Source organism: Drosophila eugracilis, unplaced genomic scaffold (genome assembly GCF_018153835.1).
Source record: "Drosophila eugracilis isolate 14026-0451.02 unplaced genomic scaffold, ASM1815383v1 contig_1764, whole genome shotgun sequence".
In the NCBI taxonomy this organism is placed as follows: Eukaryota; Metazoa; Arthropoda; class Insecta; order Diptera; family Drosophilidae; genus Drosophila; species Drosophila eugracilis.
In genome coordinates this window covers 1,243-14,793 of record NW_024572604.1, presented here as the reverse complement: position 1 = coordinate 14,793, position 13,551 = coordinate 1,243, and the positions used below count along the sequence as shown (strand labels likewise).

At 43.3% G+C, this 13,551-nt stretch overlaps 2 protein-coding genes across 2 annotated transcripts in view; one reads left to right on the top strand and one right to left on the bottom strand.

The window, feature by feature from the left end:
* LOC108110029 (E3 ubiquitin-protein ligase highwire) overlaps nt 1–12,448 on the bottom strand; it is a 39,563-nt gene extending 27,115 nt beyond the window's left edge. Inside the window, 17 exon segments of the mRNA XM_041819681.1 lie at nt 7,764–7,899; nt 7,959–8,061; nt 8,124–8,271; nt 8,334–9,805; nt 9,807–10,835; nt 10,837–10,874; nt 10,935–11,213; nt 11,278–11,416; nt 11,418–11,525; nt 11,527–11,606; nt 11,609–11,803; nt 11,806–11,944; nt 11,947–11,973; nt 11,975–12,004; nt 12,006–12,227; nt 12,229–12,327; nt 12,383–12,448. Coding sequence (XP_041675615.1) covers nt 7,764–7,899; nt 7,959–8,061; nt 8,124–8,271; nt 8,334–9,805; nt 9,807–10,835; nt 10,837–10,874; nt 10,935–11,213; nt 11,278–11,416; nt 11,418–11,525; nt 11,527–11,606; nt 11,609–11,803; nt 11,806–11,944; nt 11,947–11,973; nt 11,975–12,004; nt 12,006–12,227; nt 12,229–12,327; nt 12,383–12,448 — 4,310 coding nt within the window.
* On the top strand, nt 824–7,118 carry LOC108110031. The gene is given in 6 exon segments (XM_017218881.2): nt 824–843; nt 4,802–5,209; nt 5,656–6,033; nt 6,095–6,254; nt 6,325–6,704; nt 6,706–7,118. Coding segments are annotated over 5 exon segments (1,395 nt in total). The 5' UTR covers nt 824–843; nt 4,802–5,050; the 3' UTR covers nt 7,024–7,118.
* Nucleotides 12,449–13,551: the final 1,103 nt, after the last annotated feature.

The window sequence follows — 13,551 nt, the reverse complement described above, 5'->3', positions numbered from 1 at the left end:
TTCAATTAGACGCCGAGCAAGAAATTCAGATACAGATTTAAATTAAAATCCATGCTCAACTTCAATTTGACATGCACTTAGCGAAATCAAAGCAGAAGTGCGTAGAAAAATGGGGTTTTAGGTTTAAATTATCATGTTCACAAACTTTAAAAAATTTTAAGAAACAGCTTTCTCGTATTAAAATTTTATGAGTTTTTCCAAGTATTTTTAGCATTCAATTTTTAGTTACATTTTTTCCTCTCAAGCTTACCACCTAATAAGACCCTTTTTTCTTCCTGTGCTGCCAATAAACGCAAAAATTCTTCACCTTTTTAGTATTTTTTTTTTTTTTCGTTTTAGGTTTTAGTTTTTGAGCTTGAGAGAAGCTGCCGCTAAATCGCCGCAGCCAAACTGGCGCTCGTTCAACTCAAAAGCGCTCAAGAAGAGAGCAAAAGAGAGCGCCAGAGAGAAATCCACGTCGAACGAGAGGTTACAACAGTGATGTCAATGACAGAAATGACGGGAAAATAGCTAGAAAACAGAGGCTTTTTCCAAAAACAAATTTTGAAGATTTGAAGGCAGAATTTAAGTCAACTGATCAGCACTGAGATGTGGCCATTCACGCTAAGCGGTTGGCGGTTGGCGTTCAGCGGTTGGCGCTCAGTTTGTCATTTGCACGCGCTTACGCCGGTTGGCCGCCCAACAAAAACAAGGCTACAGAACCGCCTGACCGCTCGCGTGCTTTCAACTTCTACTGTTAATATAAATAAATGCGAATATTTACTTGGGCAATTTGCAAGGCTGAGGTTCGCTTAACTATATGTTTTTTTTTTACAGTGTTCCTCTGTATTGTCCATACATACAGTATGTGTCAAAATATGCAAATGTGTGTGTGTGTATGTGTTTCTGGAACCGCCATAAAGTTCAAAGTAATAAAAAAAACAAACTAATAGGGAGAGAAGGGAAATTTTTGTTTGTGTTTGCGTTGCAAAAATGCTGAGGAAAGCTAAAAAAAAAAAAAAAATTCAAACAAACAGAGAAGAAGAATTCTTCTCTCCGCTTAGCTCTCTTCTCATTAGTTCTTCTTGGTGATCATGATCACACACAGCCCACGCATCAAAACAAAACAAACAAAATAAAAAACAAAACAGCAAAAATCAAAGCCCCAAACAAGAATTTAAAATCTATCTTTTTTTCGTAGATATATTTTTTTTGCAATTCCCCGGGGGAATATAAATTAGCAGTGTATATTTGTGAACAAACGCCCCCTTGCTAAATAAAAAAAAATTGGCAGACACCTTGCCATATATCCATATCCATTATGTCCGATGCTCGTCATCATCGTATTTCGATATTTCAAGGTTAAATGACGACGGAGAAAAGCAAATGTTAAATAAAGATCTGCTTTTAGTTAGTTTTTGCCATAAAAACGTTTTCGGAACGGCAAAAAGTCCAACCCAAAAGTCATTCTTACAAAGAGTTATTCGAAATGTGTTACTAAGTACAGTAAGACTTCTGCAAAATGAACTGTGGGCTAGCTATTATTTAAGAAAAATATAAAAGATATAAACAATTTTTATGATTCCAACACTTTATAGCCTGCAATCTTAAAGATTTGGTTTTAAAATATCTTGTTTTTTCTCACAAATATTGTAAATTTTGATTGTCAATACTTTTTAACAATCATTTTTAACCAACTAGGTCAACTTAACTTAGAAGTTTTAAAGTTTTTCAAATGGAAAATAAAACTAAAAATCATTACGACTTCTACCCAAGAAATCTTCTCATAAACCACTTTTCCAAAACCAAATTTCCATGTTCACCTTAAGCAAATGCCACTAAAAACAGGGCCAAAGTCAATGTTATGAAAGGTTGATCGAATTTTGTGCCAAGTGTATGGAAAAACAAGCGGTGGGCACTAGAAAACCAAAAACCAAAAACCAAAAACAACTGCACGAATTTCAAGTAGTAGAAAGCAAAGAGCAGCAGCTCAACAGGCTAAAAACATTAACCCCGTCAAGTGCCCTCAGCATTCTATTACTGCCTTTTTTTATCTCTTTGCTTTTTAAATTGGTTGGACCTTTGGCTAAATGAGCTTTTGCGGTAGAATCGCTTTTAACAATATAACGAACTTTTTGAAGAAAGTCGTTGACAATTTTGCAACAGCAAAACTTTTGCTAAATTACTAGAAAGCTTGTAGGTCATTTTTAAATTACTATCTTTACAGAAAAAATAACCATTTAGAGTTATAAATGCGGTTTTTTATGTTTAAAAGTTAATTTAGAGGTTTTTGGTAGATATTAGCAGGCCAAAGTAAGGTATAAACTTTTTGTTTTAAAAGTTAATAAGATCATATTCATGTTTTCCCTTCAAATTTTCACTCTGATTTCATGATTTTGAACTGCTTCTCACTCAAAAACTACTCCCAGTTAGTCATGAAAGTTCCCTTTCATTTACTTTTTCCTTATAATTTGGATGGAGTAATACGATTGTAAACCCTTTGCAACCTTATACCCATGTGTCATCCTGTGAAAATTGAGTCAAATTGTGTGGTAACCAACGTTTGACTCATTTGAAATCTTATCAGAAATCGTTGGCGATAAGATAGTGATTTGAAACCAATTCCGAATCGGGGCAAACTAAGAAGTGCAATGCCCAATACTCACTACTGGCATATGCAACAGTCCACTGAGGCACTGCAATGCCGCATTTTTGATTTAATCCAAGTCAATGGTTGCAAGACCATGAAATGTGCTAATTGTTATTATTTGCACTTTTAATGGTGGCCGAAACTGCAATGCAGTTTAGCAATAATAACTAAATACATAAATTAAGGTTGCAAACCAAGCTTGCTTAACAAATGCATGAAATTGTAAGAGATTTTTGAAGACTAACGAAGCTAAGTTTACTCTTTCTCATGTCCTTATTAAGTTAGAATTTCAAATCAAACTTCAACTTTCAAATTTAAACTGCATTTATGCACATCTTTAAATGATAATTACCTCCTAATTGGAGTGATTTAGAGGCGTAGACCACAAGGGGTTAAGGGGTACTTGTCATTCTCCATACTCAATTGTGCGTGAGTGCAAGTTTTTCTTTTTTTTTTTAGCTTGACAGGAAATGCAATTGCGGTTTAATTCAATTTCCTAAACGCAAGTCCACTCAATGAACGTCACTTGATTTAATAGGAATCACGCCAAAGGGTTGACCAACGCGTCTGCCAAACATCCGGAATTCTAAGGCCCGGTACAGGGTAGCTTTACCAGATGCAAGGGGCTTAGTTTAATAACTTTATGAATGCATTTTTAGATAAGATAAACTACTAAACGAACTTAAATATAATAAAGATTGCAGTTCTGGACTTGTCACTTTAAGTTTGTAATATAGCTATATTCCGCAGTCTCTGGAATGCCTATTCGAATTCCTCGACTCGTGTGCAAATATTTGAACAGTCCGCCACTTGAGATGGAGATCCGACTCTGGCGCTGACTAAATTTCCTCTCGCGCAAATTGAGTTCTATAAACAACTGGAAATGGCCATAAACAAATAACAAAAGCATAATTGCTTATGTTCGGGCTACCAACAGACCAACAGACGAAGTCTCCATTTCCAGGGCCAGAGAGATTTCCACTGTTTGCTATACAGCGCTATATAGCAAACACGACCTCAGAATTCAATTAACGAAGGCGGCTGAGGCAGGCGGTGATTGGATTGGAGGGCAGGAGGTAGTCCGGCGAAGTGCTCACAATTGGAGATGGTGTTGTGATTCAATTAGACCCCCCTTCCCCCGCCCAACTTGAAACCAGAGTGTGTGTGTTTGCGATCGTTTGGGCAATATTGTTAGCTGATTATGATCGACACTCTTAACTGCCCAAAAAGACTAGTTGGTCGAAATTTTGACTCCAAGATCGGTAATCGATCATTCAGTTTTTGGGACAGATTACAGTTTTTCCTTATATTTTTTCGAAATGCTCTTCTGCTCTTAATTACTTAACTATTGTTATAATTATTTAAGTAATTTAAAACTTACTTTTGCTATCACTCTTGTGAAAAACCATTTTACAGATCCTTAACGAATGTTTAACATTACAAGGTTTTAACTTTTAACAACTGATCTTGTGCAAGTTTTTACGCAAACTAACAGTGCAATGAAAAATGATAATAAAACTGTATTTACCCCTCCTTATCTTTTCTAACTCTTAAACTCTCTTAATGGCAGAGTTTTTTTTCATACATATGTACATCAAGAGGGTATTCCTTAAACAAGGAAGAAAAGTAAGGAAAAATTAACAACTGATTATAGTCAATGGAAGGTTTTACGTTCCTCAAATCATAATTTTCATACCAAAAACTAGCTAAAAAAGTAATTAAATATTTGTTTTAATATCTTAATAAAATATTTTGTAACTTTTGGTCCCAACATTTGACATTTACCAAATTCATTTGCATGGACTGGAATTTGGTTATGACAGATGCATCAATTTTGAAAGTACTGTAGCTAAGCACTTGAATTATGAGAGTAATTAATCATAATTATAATGAAACTTTTAAAACTACGATGCGTAAAAGTAGAGTTTACATTACATCAGCAGTTAGCATAAAAACCAATTTATATTTTTTCGAATATACCCCTTAAAATACCCCTTAAAAGCTATAGTAGAAAGTAAAGGCAAGAGGTAAGGAGAGTAGAGTAGTATTACCGATACTAAAGCTTGATTACAGTGTGGCTGCCCAAAAACATACATACACACGCACACACACTAGAGAACTTCAATACACAAATACAACTATAACTCATATGTATGTGCACCTATACTATAGATAAGAAACACCTTCAGAGATAAGGCTGGAGCGAATCGGTCTTTATCAGCATTTCCACTGAACGCTTACGCCGGAGAGCAGTGCAAAACGGAGCGGATGGTAAACACGACTAGAAAATGAACAAAGAGTGGACCGGAGAATAAGAAGGCGAAATAGCAAGACAGAGAGAGAAAGAGAGAAAAAGAGGGAACGAAAAGCACAAGTTAATATGAGTGAATAATTAGCCATAGGCGGTTCAGTCGACACAACATGCGGAATATTAGAAATCTCAAGGATCCCACGACCTGGACGTGGCTCCACCTCTTGCACCTTCTAAGCCTTCTCCTCTACGCTCAGGCAGATGTGGCGAAGGAGTTTTGTGGGGAATATGGCACTACCATCACCTGCGATTGCAATAACTCCGATCAGGTGAGTCAGCTTCATGGAAAACTTATGTTTGCATATCGTTTTTCTAACTGGAAAAGTATAATTAGAACATGATACTGCTGTCATGGAAAGATGACTAACTCACTCAAACTTTACTCAACTTGATTTAGGGAGATATATGTATGTACATAGCTTTAGGTTTAGGTTTACCTAAATGGTTTTCCTTTCTTTGAGTTCAATTTACGAAATATATTACTTTATGGGTAAATACTAAAGCCTTGTATCATATTTCCTTGTGAGTAATCATTGTATCACCTTTATCAGCAGATATTGCTTTAGATTAGTAATCAAAAGGCACAGCAATGTGTTCTTTATGGAGCAGATGTTTTACTTTGTAACTAGATCCTTAGTTAAATGCATTCCCCAAACCAATCCCAAGACATTTCCTCACATTCACTAACTTTATAAAATATTCTCCTAATTTCCAGCCCATGGCCTTGCCACTTCTTAAGGGCTCTGTCTACATGGTTGAGATTCGCAATTGTCGGGATCTTGTGGTGGATGCCAATCGTCTGGCGGATACAATGGATCTACGAAAGGTTACCTTTCGTAATGTGGGACAGCTAGTGCTCCGCGAGCATGCACTTAGTGTGCCCCGCTATGCCAGCAACAAAGCTCTGATCGTTGAATTCGAACAGACCAACCTCAAGCTAATCGAATCGCATGCCATCAATGGCAACATCGAGGAGATCTCATTCGTGGGCGGAAGGATAGACCTGATGAAGCCCTTCGGCTTCACCACCACCAAGGATAGTGCCATATTGCTCAAGTTAGATGGAGTAACCATACAGCGGATCGAAAGTCAGGTAGGATACAGAATTAATCTTTAGCATTTAAAGATTACTAATTCCGTGATTTTATGGTCAGGCCTTCAAAAAGTTCGCCGTGGAGCAGATGATCATCGCTAACTGCCAGTTCCTGGGCGATCTGCCCACCCGAGCTTTCTACGAACTTGAGGTAACCAACGAGTTGAGTTTGCGGGGCAATCAGTTTCAGGAGATCCACTCCCATGCCTTCTCCTTTAAGCGTAAGTTAACCTTCTTCTACAATGTATTTTTTACTTCATCTTAAGATCTCCCAACCATAATCTCTTCCAGTTGTCTCAAAGTTAAGCCTAAGTGATAATCACTTCGTATCCGTGGATGGCGAGTGGTTGGAAGCCCAAATCCGGGATGCAGTGACTATAAGAGGAAACGATTTTGGAGCCACCAGTGAGATTGCCTTCCGCAGTCTCACCGTTCATCGTTCTTATCAGCTTAGTGAGCACCTGGAACTGCGTTTCCACAACAACAGCCTGCGAAGCTTGCGTCCAGGAGCAGATCCCAGTGTAGATCTGGCAAATGGAGCGGAAGCAGCACCGCAGCCCCTGCGTTTCGACGACAGATTCTCACTTAGCATCCGGGATCTTCGCTATGATAACTCCTGGAACTGTGAGCAGCTGGACAGGAATGTTGAGCCACCATTGCCGCGTGCTGACTTTTTTCCGAATTCACAGCGATCAGCTGATGTTCTATCCACCAGATTCCAATGGAGAACGCCAGAGTCATCACTATATGCCACTGCGAATGCTGATCACGGATCAGTGTCGTGAGCAGAGCTATATGGCTTATATAATCTCGGGTAGTGTAATATTGGGATTACTACTCCTTCTGTTGATCCTTTTGCTCTGGTGGCGAGTGGTGCAAAAGCGACGACGCCGCAAACTGGACGTAGTGCAGCCGGAACCGCGCACTTACAAGGAAACCCAGATCGTATACCAAATCGAGAATGCTGGCCTGCTAAAGACTGATTTGTAGACAGACGCCAAGGAAAGACACTAAGAGGAATGTTTAGGCAACCTTTGACCTCGAACAGAACCTCTGAAATCATAGAGACATATAGCTGAATGAAGCTAAAAAGGAGCGGGTGGTGTGGTTGGAATACTATAGCACCACCCATCATACGGAACCACCAATGCGTGACCTTTCGCTGTACCAAAACCATAGCCTACAGTTAGTCCTTAGATATCTTATTTTAATTATCGTAAATCGTAAATCGTAAATCGTAACTCGTATATCGTATATCGTAATATTTGTCAGTTTTAAGTGGCCCATGTAAATAGTCGCATGTAGTCCTGGGATCTTGCCCAGAAATATCCAGATGGGTTAGCCATATCCCATCAAATACGTACATATATAGATATATGGAATAAATCAAGTTAAAGCCAAAAAGGGACTGCTATTTTTGTATCGATTTCTTGCTGAAAAACAAAATTAGATTCTGCAAGTTTTAATTTTTGTGAATGGAAAACATTTTTTTGCTGAAATCAAAGGGCAAATTTAGCTAATAAAAACTTGTTTACAAAGAGCAGATGACGGTTGAGATGTTTACAAAATAAGTTTTGATAGTTTTCCAAAATATTTTTAGAAATTTTGAATGCCTGGCACATGTTTACAAGATAATCTTTCCTATTTCTTAGATGATTTAATCAACAGGCTTTTGAATATATTTATACTTTCTTACTTATTTGTTAAATAATACAGAAAATTAAACTTACCCGATGGGCAGATATGATTCCAAGGCCTGATGCACTGTCAACTGGGGTTCAGATAGAGCAAATCCTTTAGAGAGCAGTGTATGATGGGCATTGATGGTCTCCTCCACGCCGCTCATATCCTCCACATCCTTGTCATCTGTTGTTTTATTAACAAAATGTTTATAAAAGTTCAAAAGATAATCTAAAGTTAATCACCTGGTAAATTAAGCTCCTTCTTCATCAGATTGGCACTGCACATGCCACCCAAATAGGCCAACTCCTGTTCCAGTCTTATTAGACACGAATTGCTGGCATTAATCTGAGCGAGATAGATAGACATGGTTAAGAAAGAGATAGAGATATAATCTAACAAAGACTCACCGATGTGGGATTGTCATAGCCAACCACTAGGCACTTAAAGCCACAGCGATTGTTGTGCGGATCCTGAGCATACAGTGAGGCTGTTTCCAAAGAGAACTCCACGCAGTTGCCGGGCAGGATGAGGACATTGTGAAGCCAAGTGGAGGCCCTAAAAGATAAGAGATTAAGTTTAGCTTGGATTCCATCTTCCTTCGATATATTTCTACTTACGTATTGAACTTCTTCACCACAATCCACTCCCTGTCATTGGGATCCTGACTGCGTAGAGGAGTCAAACTTGGGGCCGTAGCACATCCCGGAGCATTGCCACCCCCTGGACTGCGACAACAACTGGCCATGGTCAATTGGACACTAGCAGAGCGTTGGTGTGTATTTGGTGCTGCTCCACTGCCAGCGATTCCGCCGCCAGTTGTGCGTCTTCTATCAGCCGCACCCTGTACATTGTCCGCCTGCTCCAGATAATCATCCACATGCGGCACTGGCGGAGCCTGTGATGCTGGACGCATGGGAATCGACAAAAGCAGGTAATCCTCCAGCTGAGCTGTGCCACACTGCGGATCAAACTCGATGGTCAGCCACTGAACGCAGGGTGGGAATTCCACGCGATAGCTACTGATGCTGGCACTCCTGTACGGATGTTCACTCTCCACCAAACAATAGTGGTTACTGGTGGTGCTACTCGAACTGGAGCCAGAATTGGAGGTCTGTGTAGCAAAGAGTGCCGGTTCCGGCTGACGTTGATCCTTGGACACGTGCAACTGATTCAGGGCAGCGATATGTGGCAGGATCTCCTTGATAAGACCCAAAATCTGGACGGAGCTCTTCGGATCACTGCACGCCAGATTGGCAATGTGTGCATAGACCAGTGGGAGTAATGTATGGAACATATTGGAGGCGGCCAGATTGAAGACCTCCAGGAGTTGCACGGCAGCCACTTGGCTGCTAACACCTCCTCCTCCAGCCGATCCACCTGCCACACTTACTCCGCCACCAGCCATGCCGGCCACCTCCAGCGGAGCCTCCTCCGAATCGGAGTGCAGATGCTGTAGCATCGACTGCTGAGCTGGTTGTTCGGCGATCTCGAAATCCGTGGTTCTCTCATTGCCATTAATCGGAACACTTTGACTCTGACTTTGGCTTTGGCTCTGGCTTTGGCCATTCCTTAAATCCGCCGATTCCTCCACTTCGGTGGCGCCAATCTCGATTTCCATCTCGAAGGGATTGGTAGATCGCTTGTCAAACTTTAGGGTCTCCATTAGACCCTTCGAAAAGGACTCGATGCGTTTGCCCAAATCCCTGGCCGTGGACAGCTGAGGATCGATAGCCGTGGGTAGGGCAGCTGTCCTTGAATTATTTGCCCAATTGATGTCCATGTGCTCCTCGATGGGCGTGATATTGTGCTCGGAATCGATGGTCTGTGTGTGATTTGAACTATTATCGGAGGGCGAACAAGATGCAGCCATGGCATTTCTGGCCAGGATCAGTAGTTCAGTACATTTCTTGGTAATATCAGCGGCGATTTGCAGAGCTGTATCTCGTGTGGAGACCTCATGCGGTCCAAGCAGCATCATCCTCTCCTCCATATGAGTTGCGACATTGGGTCCATCACCAGCTCGTCCGCTAGCCGAGTTTCCATCCTGTTTCATGGGTGTGCTATAGTACAGAATGCAGGGTAATTGACCCCCTGGCTGGAGTGGTTCCATTGAAGCTCAGATCACAGGCATAGAAATGAAACTGGGCGCCACATGGTCCTCGAACTGCTGGCATTCCGGCATCCCCAGAACAAGTGCGCGCCCCCTGCGAGCACAGCCTTAAAGCGTAGCGAGCATTCTCCTTGATATGCACTGGATGATCGAACTTAATCTCCGCCAGATCGTTATGAACGGCATCCTGATCGTAGCTTCCCGATACCGATTCCAGGGTCTCCCACTTGTGCTGCGGCTGCAAATCTGCCGTATTATCATACAGCAACTCCAACTGATAGTCATAGCTTCCGGATCCCGAGTAAACCATGGCGCCAGCTATGGCCACACCAGGTCGATCCACGGCAAAGGCAATAGCATCGGGTCCAAAGTTTCCCGTATTCCAGGTGCGACTCACATCGCAGCGGGCAAAGCGAGCTCCCGTTGAATGTAGCGTTCTTGGAGGCATGAACAGCTTGTCATATTCACCCATCGCCGTTTGATAGACAATCTCAGCCAGAACTCTGGCCAGCAGATGACAACAGTTGTCTATTAATCCCTGATTAACACACTCCTTGCCACCTGGATAACTGCCTCCAAGACTTCCAAGACTCCGACTGTAAATCGTTTCGATGCGGGAACGTATGGGACTAGCGATTATGTCCAACAGACGTACAAGAACATCCTTAAATGTCCAGGAATTACTTAGAAAATCGCTCTTCTCCTGCTGCGTGCGGTAGATCATTTGCTCCACTAGCACTGGATACGGATGTGTATCTGTGGAGGAGAGCATGGGCAAGCCAGAATTATCGCTGGGACTGATAATCGACTGACGTTCGTTTCCAGCTGCATTGAGAAGCGAGAATGTTGCCCTGAGCTTCACCGATGGAGAACAGAGTCCTGCGAGAATGGCACTTAACAGGCGGGAATGCAATGCTCCACGATCCATCTGGGCGAGCAAATCGCACAGGCAGTTCCACTTCAGCGAGGATGTCGGATAGAATGCATCGAAACAGGCCTCAAAGCTCAGGATGACACTCGTCCAAGATCTCCAGTGAGAGTTCATAGCCTGCAAAAGTAAAATGGATCATTAGAATGTTTTTAGATATCTTCCAGGCTAGAAGCGCACCCTCGTCCGTGGCTATATCCTTGAAGATGTCATCACAAAAGATGCCAATCAGCAGGGCCCTAACATTGCCAATACACTCCGCCAGCTGTATGTTCTCCATATTCGTCTTCCGAGTCATAGGAGTTCCGCTGCCCGGTGCCGCCGCTGCCGAAGCTGATGTGGATGGTGCTCCTCCGCTTCCGCCACTGCTAATCATGGCTGGAGCCACCGAAGGTGATGGGTCACCAAAGTACTTGGCCATTACGGCACCATTGCCCACAACACGAGGAGCATTTTTATCTGTGGAGTAAAGGTAATAGAAGAAATTAGTAAAGGAATAGGTTGTAATTCATGAAATCATCACCTTTGTTTGCCTTAGACTGGATCATCTTGGCAGTGGTCACTACGCCACTACCATGAGCTGCAATAGAGCTACCACCAGTTCCCACTGACGTGGAGGAGTTCCTCTGCGGATAAATCTCATTGGTGTACTTGCGAAGCAGGGCGCAGACATGACTTGATGACATAGCCGAGGTACTGAAGCGACTGCTGCAGCTGCAATGGTAGGAACGGTCCCGCTCCCTCGCGCAGCTGCAACTTGAAGCAATCCCGAGGACCAACTAAGCAAGACCACTAAACTCTCGAAGCACTCCCGACTCACGCTGTTGGCGAAGGCCCGGGAAATACGCTGCCAGGATCGGCGTCCATTTGGGCCGGTGTCTGCTTGCAATCCTGAGTAACCAGACGATACAGAATGGCCGGTATCTGACCAGAATTGACATCGGTACCATTGTTGGCTTTCTTGCTGGACTTAAAGGAGAAGACCACCTGATCTTCGGTGGTCACTGAAGCCTGGCCACACGATCCGCAATCGGAGGAGGGACCTGCAATCGAGCCCACACCAGGTACCACCTTCCAGCCACTGCACTAACCGGTTTGGGCAGAAGGATATGATGTTTACTCCCGGCGCCACACTCGTACGGCACCTCCTTGGTCTCACTGATTAGAATGCCTTCCTTCTCATAGCCTCCCCACCATCGCCGCCCAAATCGAAGAGCTTCCAGCTTGCAACTGTACTCCCCGCGTCCACCGGAACATCCCGAAGCCACAGATCACAATATCGGTGTCCGATGAGAAGCGTATGGCTTCACGCTATCCCGAGTAAACCCTATCCGCCGCCAGATTATCAAAACGGCTGACCACTTGGAATTCACCAGCCTGCGTCTCTGCTGTCTGTTGAGTTTGCTTCAACAGCGGTTGCTCAAAGCATCCAGGGATGTTGTCTGTGCCGACGTGAAGATGTCCAAAGCAGGCGAATTAAATTCAGGGAGGCTTACGAGCGGGCCACGGGAGATCCACCCGGTCCAGGCAAAGATAATTCCAGTGATAGCAAGGATCGATATGTTGCCGAGTTCTGAAGAGATCAAAGTTATAGAGGCAACTAGCACTCACAAATAAATCTAACTCACCGCATCGCTCTCGTTGATGATCACGACCTTACACACATGTGACAGCGTAACTTTCGGCTGCTCCATCGAAAACCCACAAAACATTATAGGTGGGATCCATGGTAAATACCAGTTGTGGTGGCGATGGAGATGAGATCAGGGGGAATACTAACTCCCCTGCTTGCCAACGACGTGATGCTTGGCACAGATCCTGCTACCGCTGATCCAGTGTACCGGGAGCTGCTTACTGCTGGTGGTGGTGCTTTACACCGTTGCTGGACGATCCTACCTCCGGTAGCTGTTCTTCCAGATCTGATTCCACGAAGCGCCATTGCATACTTCCCGAGACATCTGCTCGTTGATGGGCACACCAGCCGTGGCTGTAGCCGTCATGGCCGTTAGAATGGCTGAGGTGGGCATGAGCGGCGAATCGCAACTGGGTAACAACCATCTGGAAATGGAGTTGATCTCTGGCTGCTGTTGTTCCGGATGGGCACTGCATCAGTTTCACAAAGTTGGTTTGTCCTCGATAATGAGCCGTACAACTTCCATCCCGGCGATTTATGGAAAGCGTATGAAAGGATAATTGAATGCTAGGGATGAGCACTGTTCCAATAGAAGGATAAAAGGAAGATTAGCATTGAATTTTAGGTGCACTTTGGAGTTGCACATATCGTCTTCTTGTTGGCCACCACATGCATCTTGGGCAGCATCTGTGCCAAAGTGATCAAGGGATTCGTCTATCTTGATAAAGTCTGATCGCCATTGGCTCCTATCCAGGTCACCTTCTTGCCATAACCGTGGGGACCCAGACACTGAATAGTTAAAGAAAGTCCAAAGGTTAGCCAGTAGTGACCACTATATAAATATCCATTAAAGTATTTCCTTACCAAGACAGCTCCAGGCGAACAGTTCCAAGAGAAACTTCTGACTGCGTAAAGCACAAAGCATCAGCGGAAGCATCTCGCCGGAACCACTGGGTTGGAACGGTAGCTGGTGATGAGATCGTTCTGGTCAGGCATTCCAACTGGCGCAACTGTTGGTGAACCACCAATCCCCAATCGATCCTGGTCCCACTGGAGAATCATCATCCTGGGGACGGAGGCTAAAGGTCCATAATCACTGACAATACGTCCCAATTGGTCCTTTTGGTAGTTGCCGAATGTATCAACCATTCGCGGATGTCAACA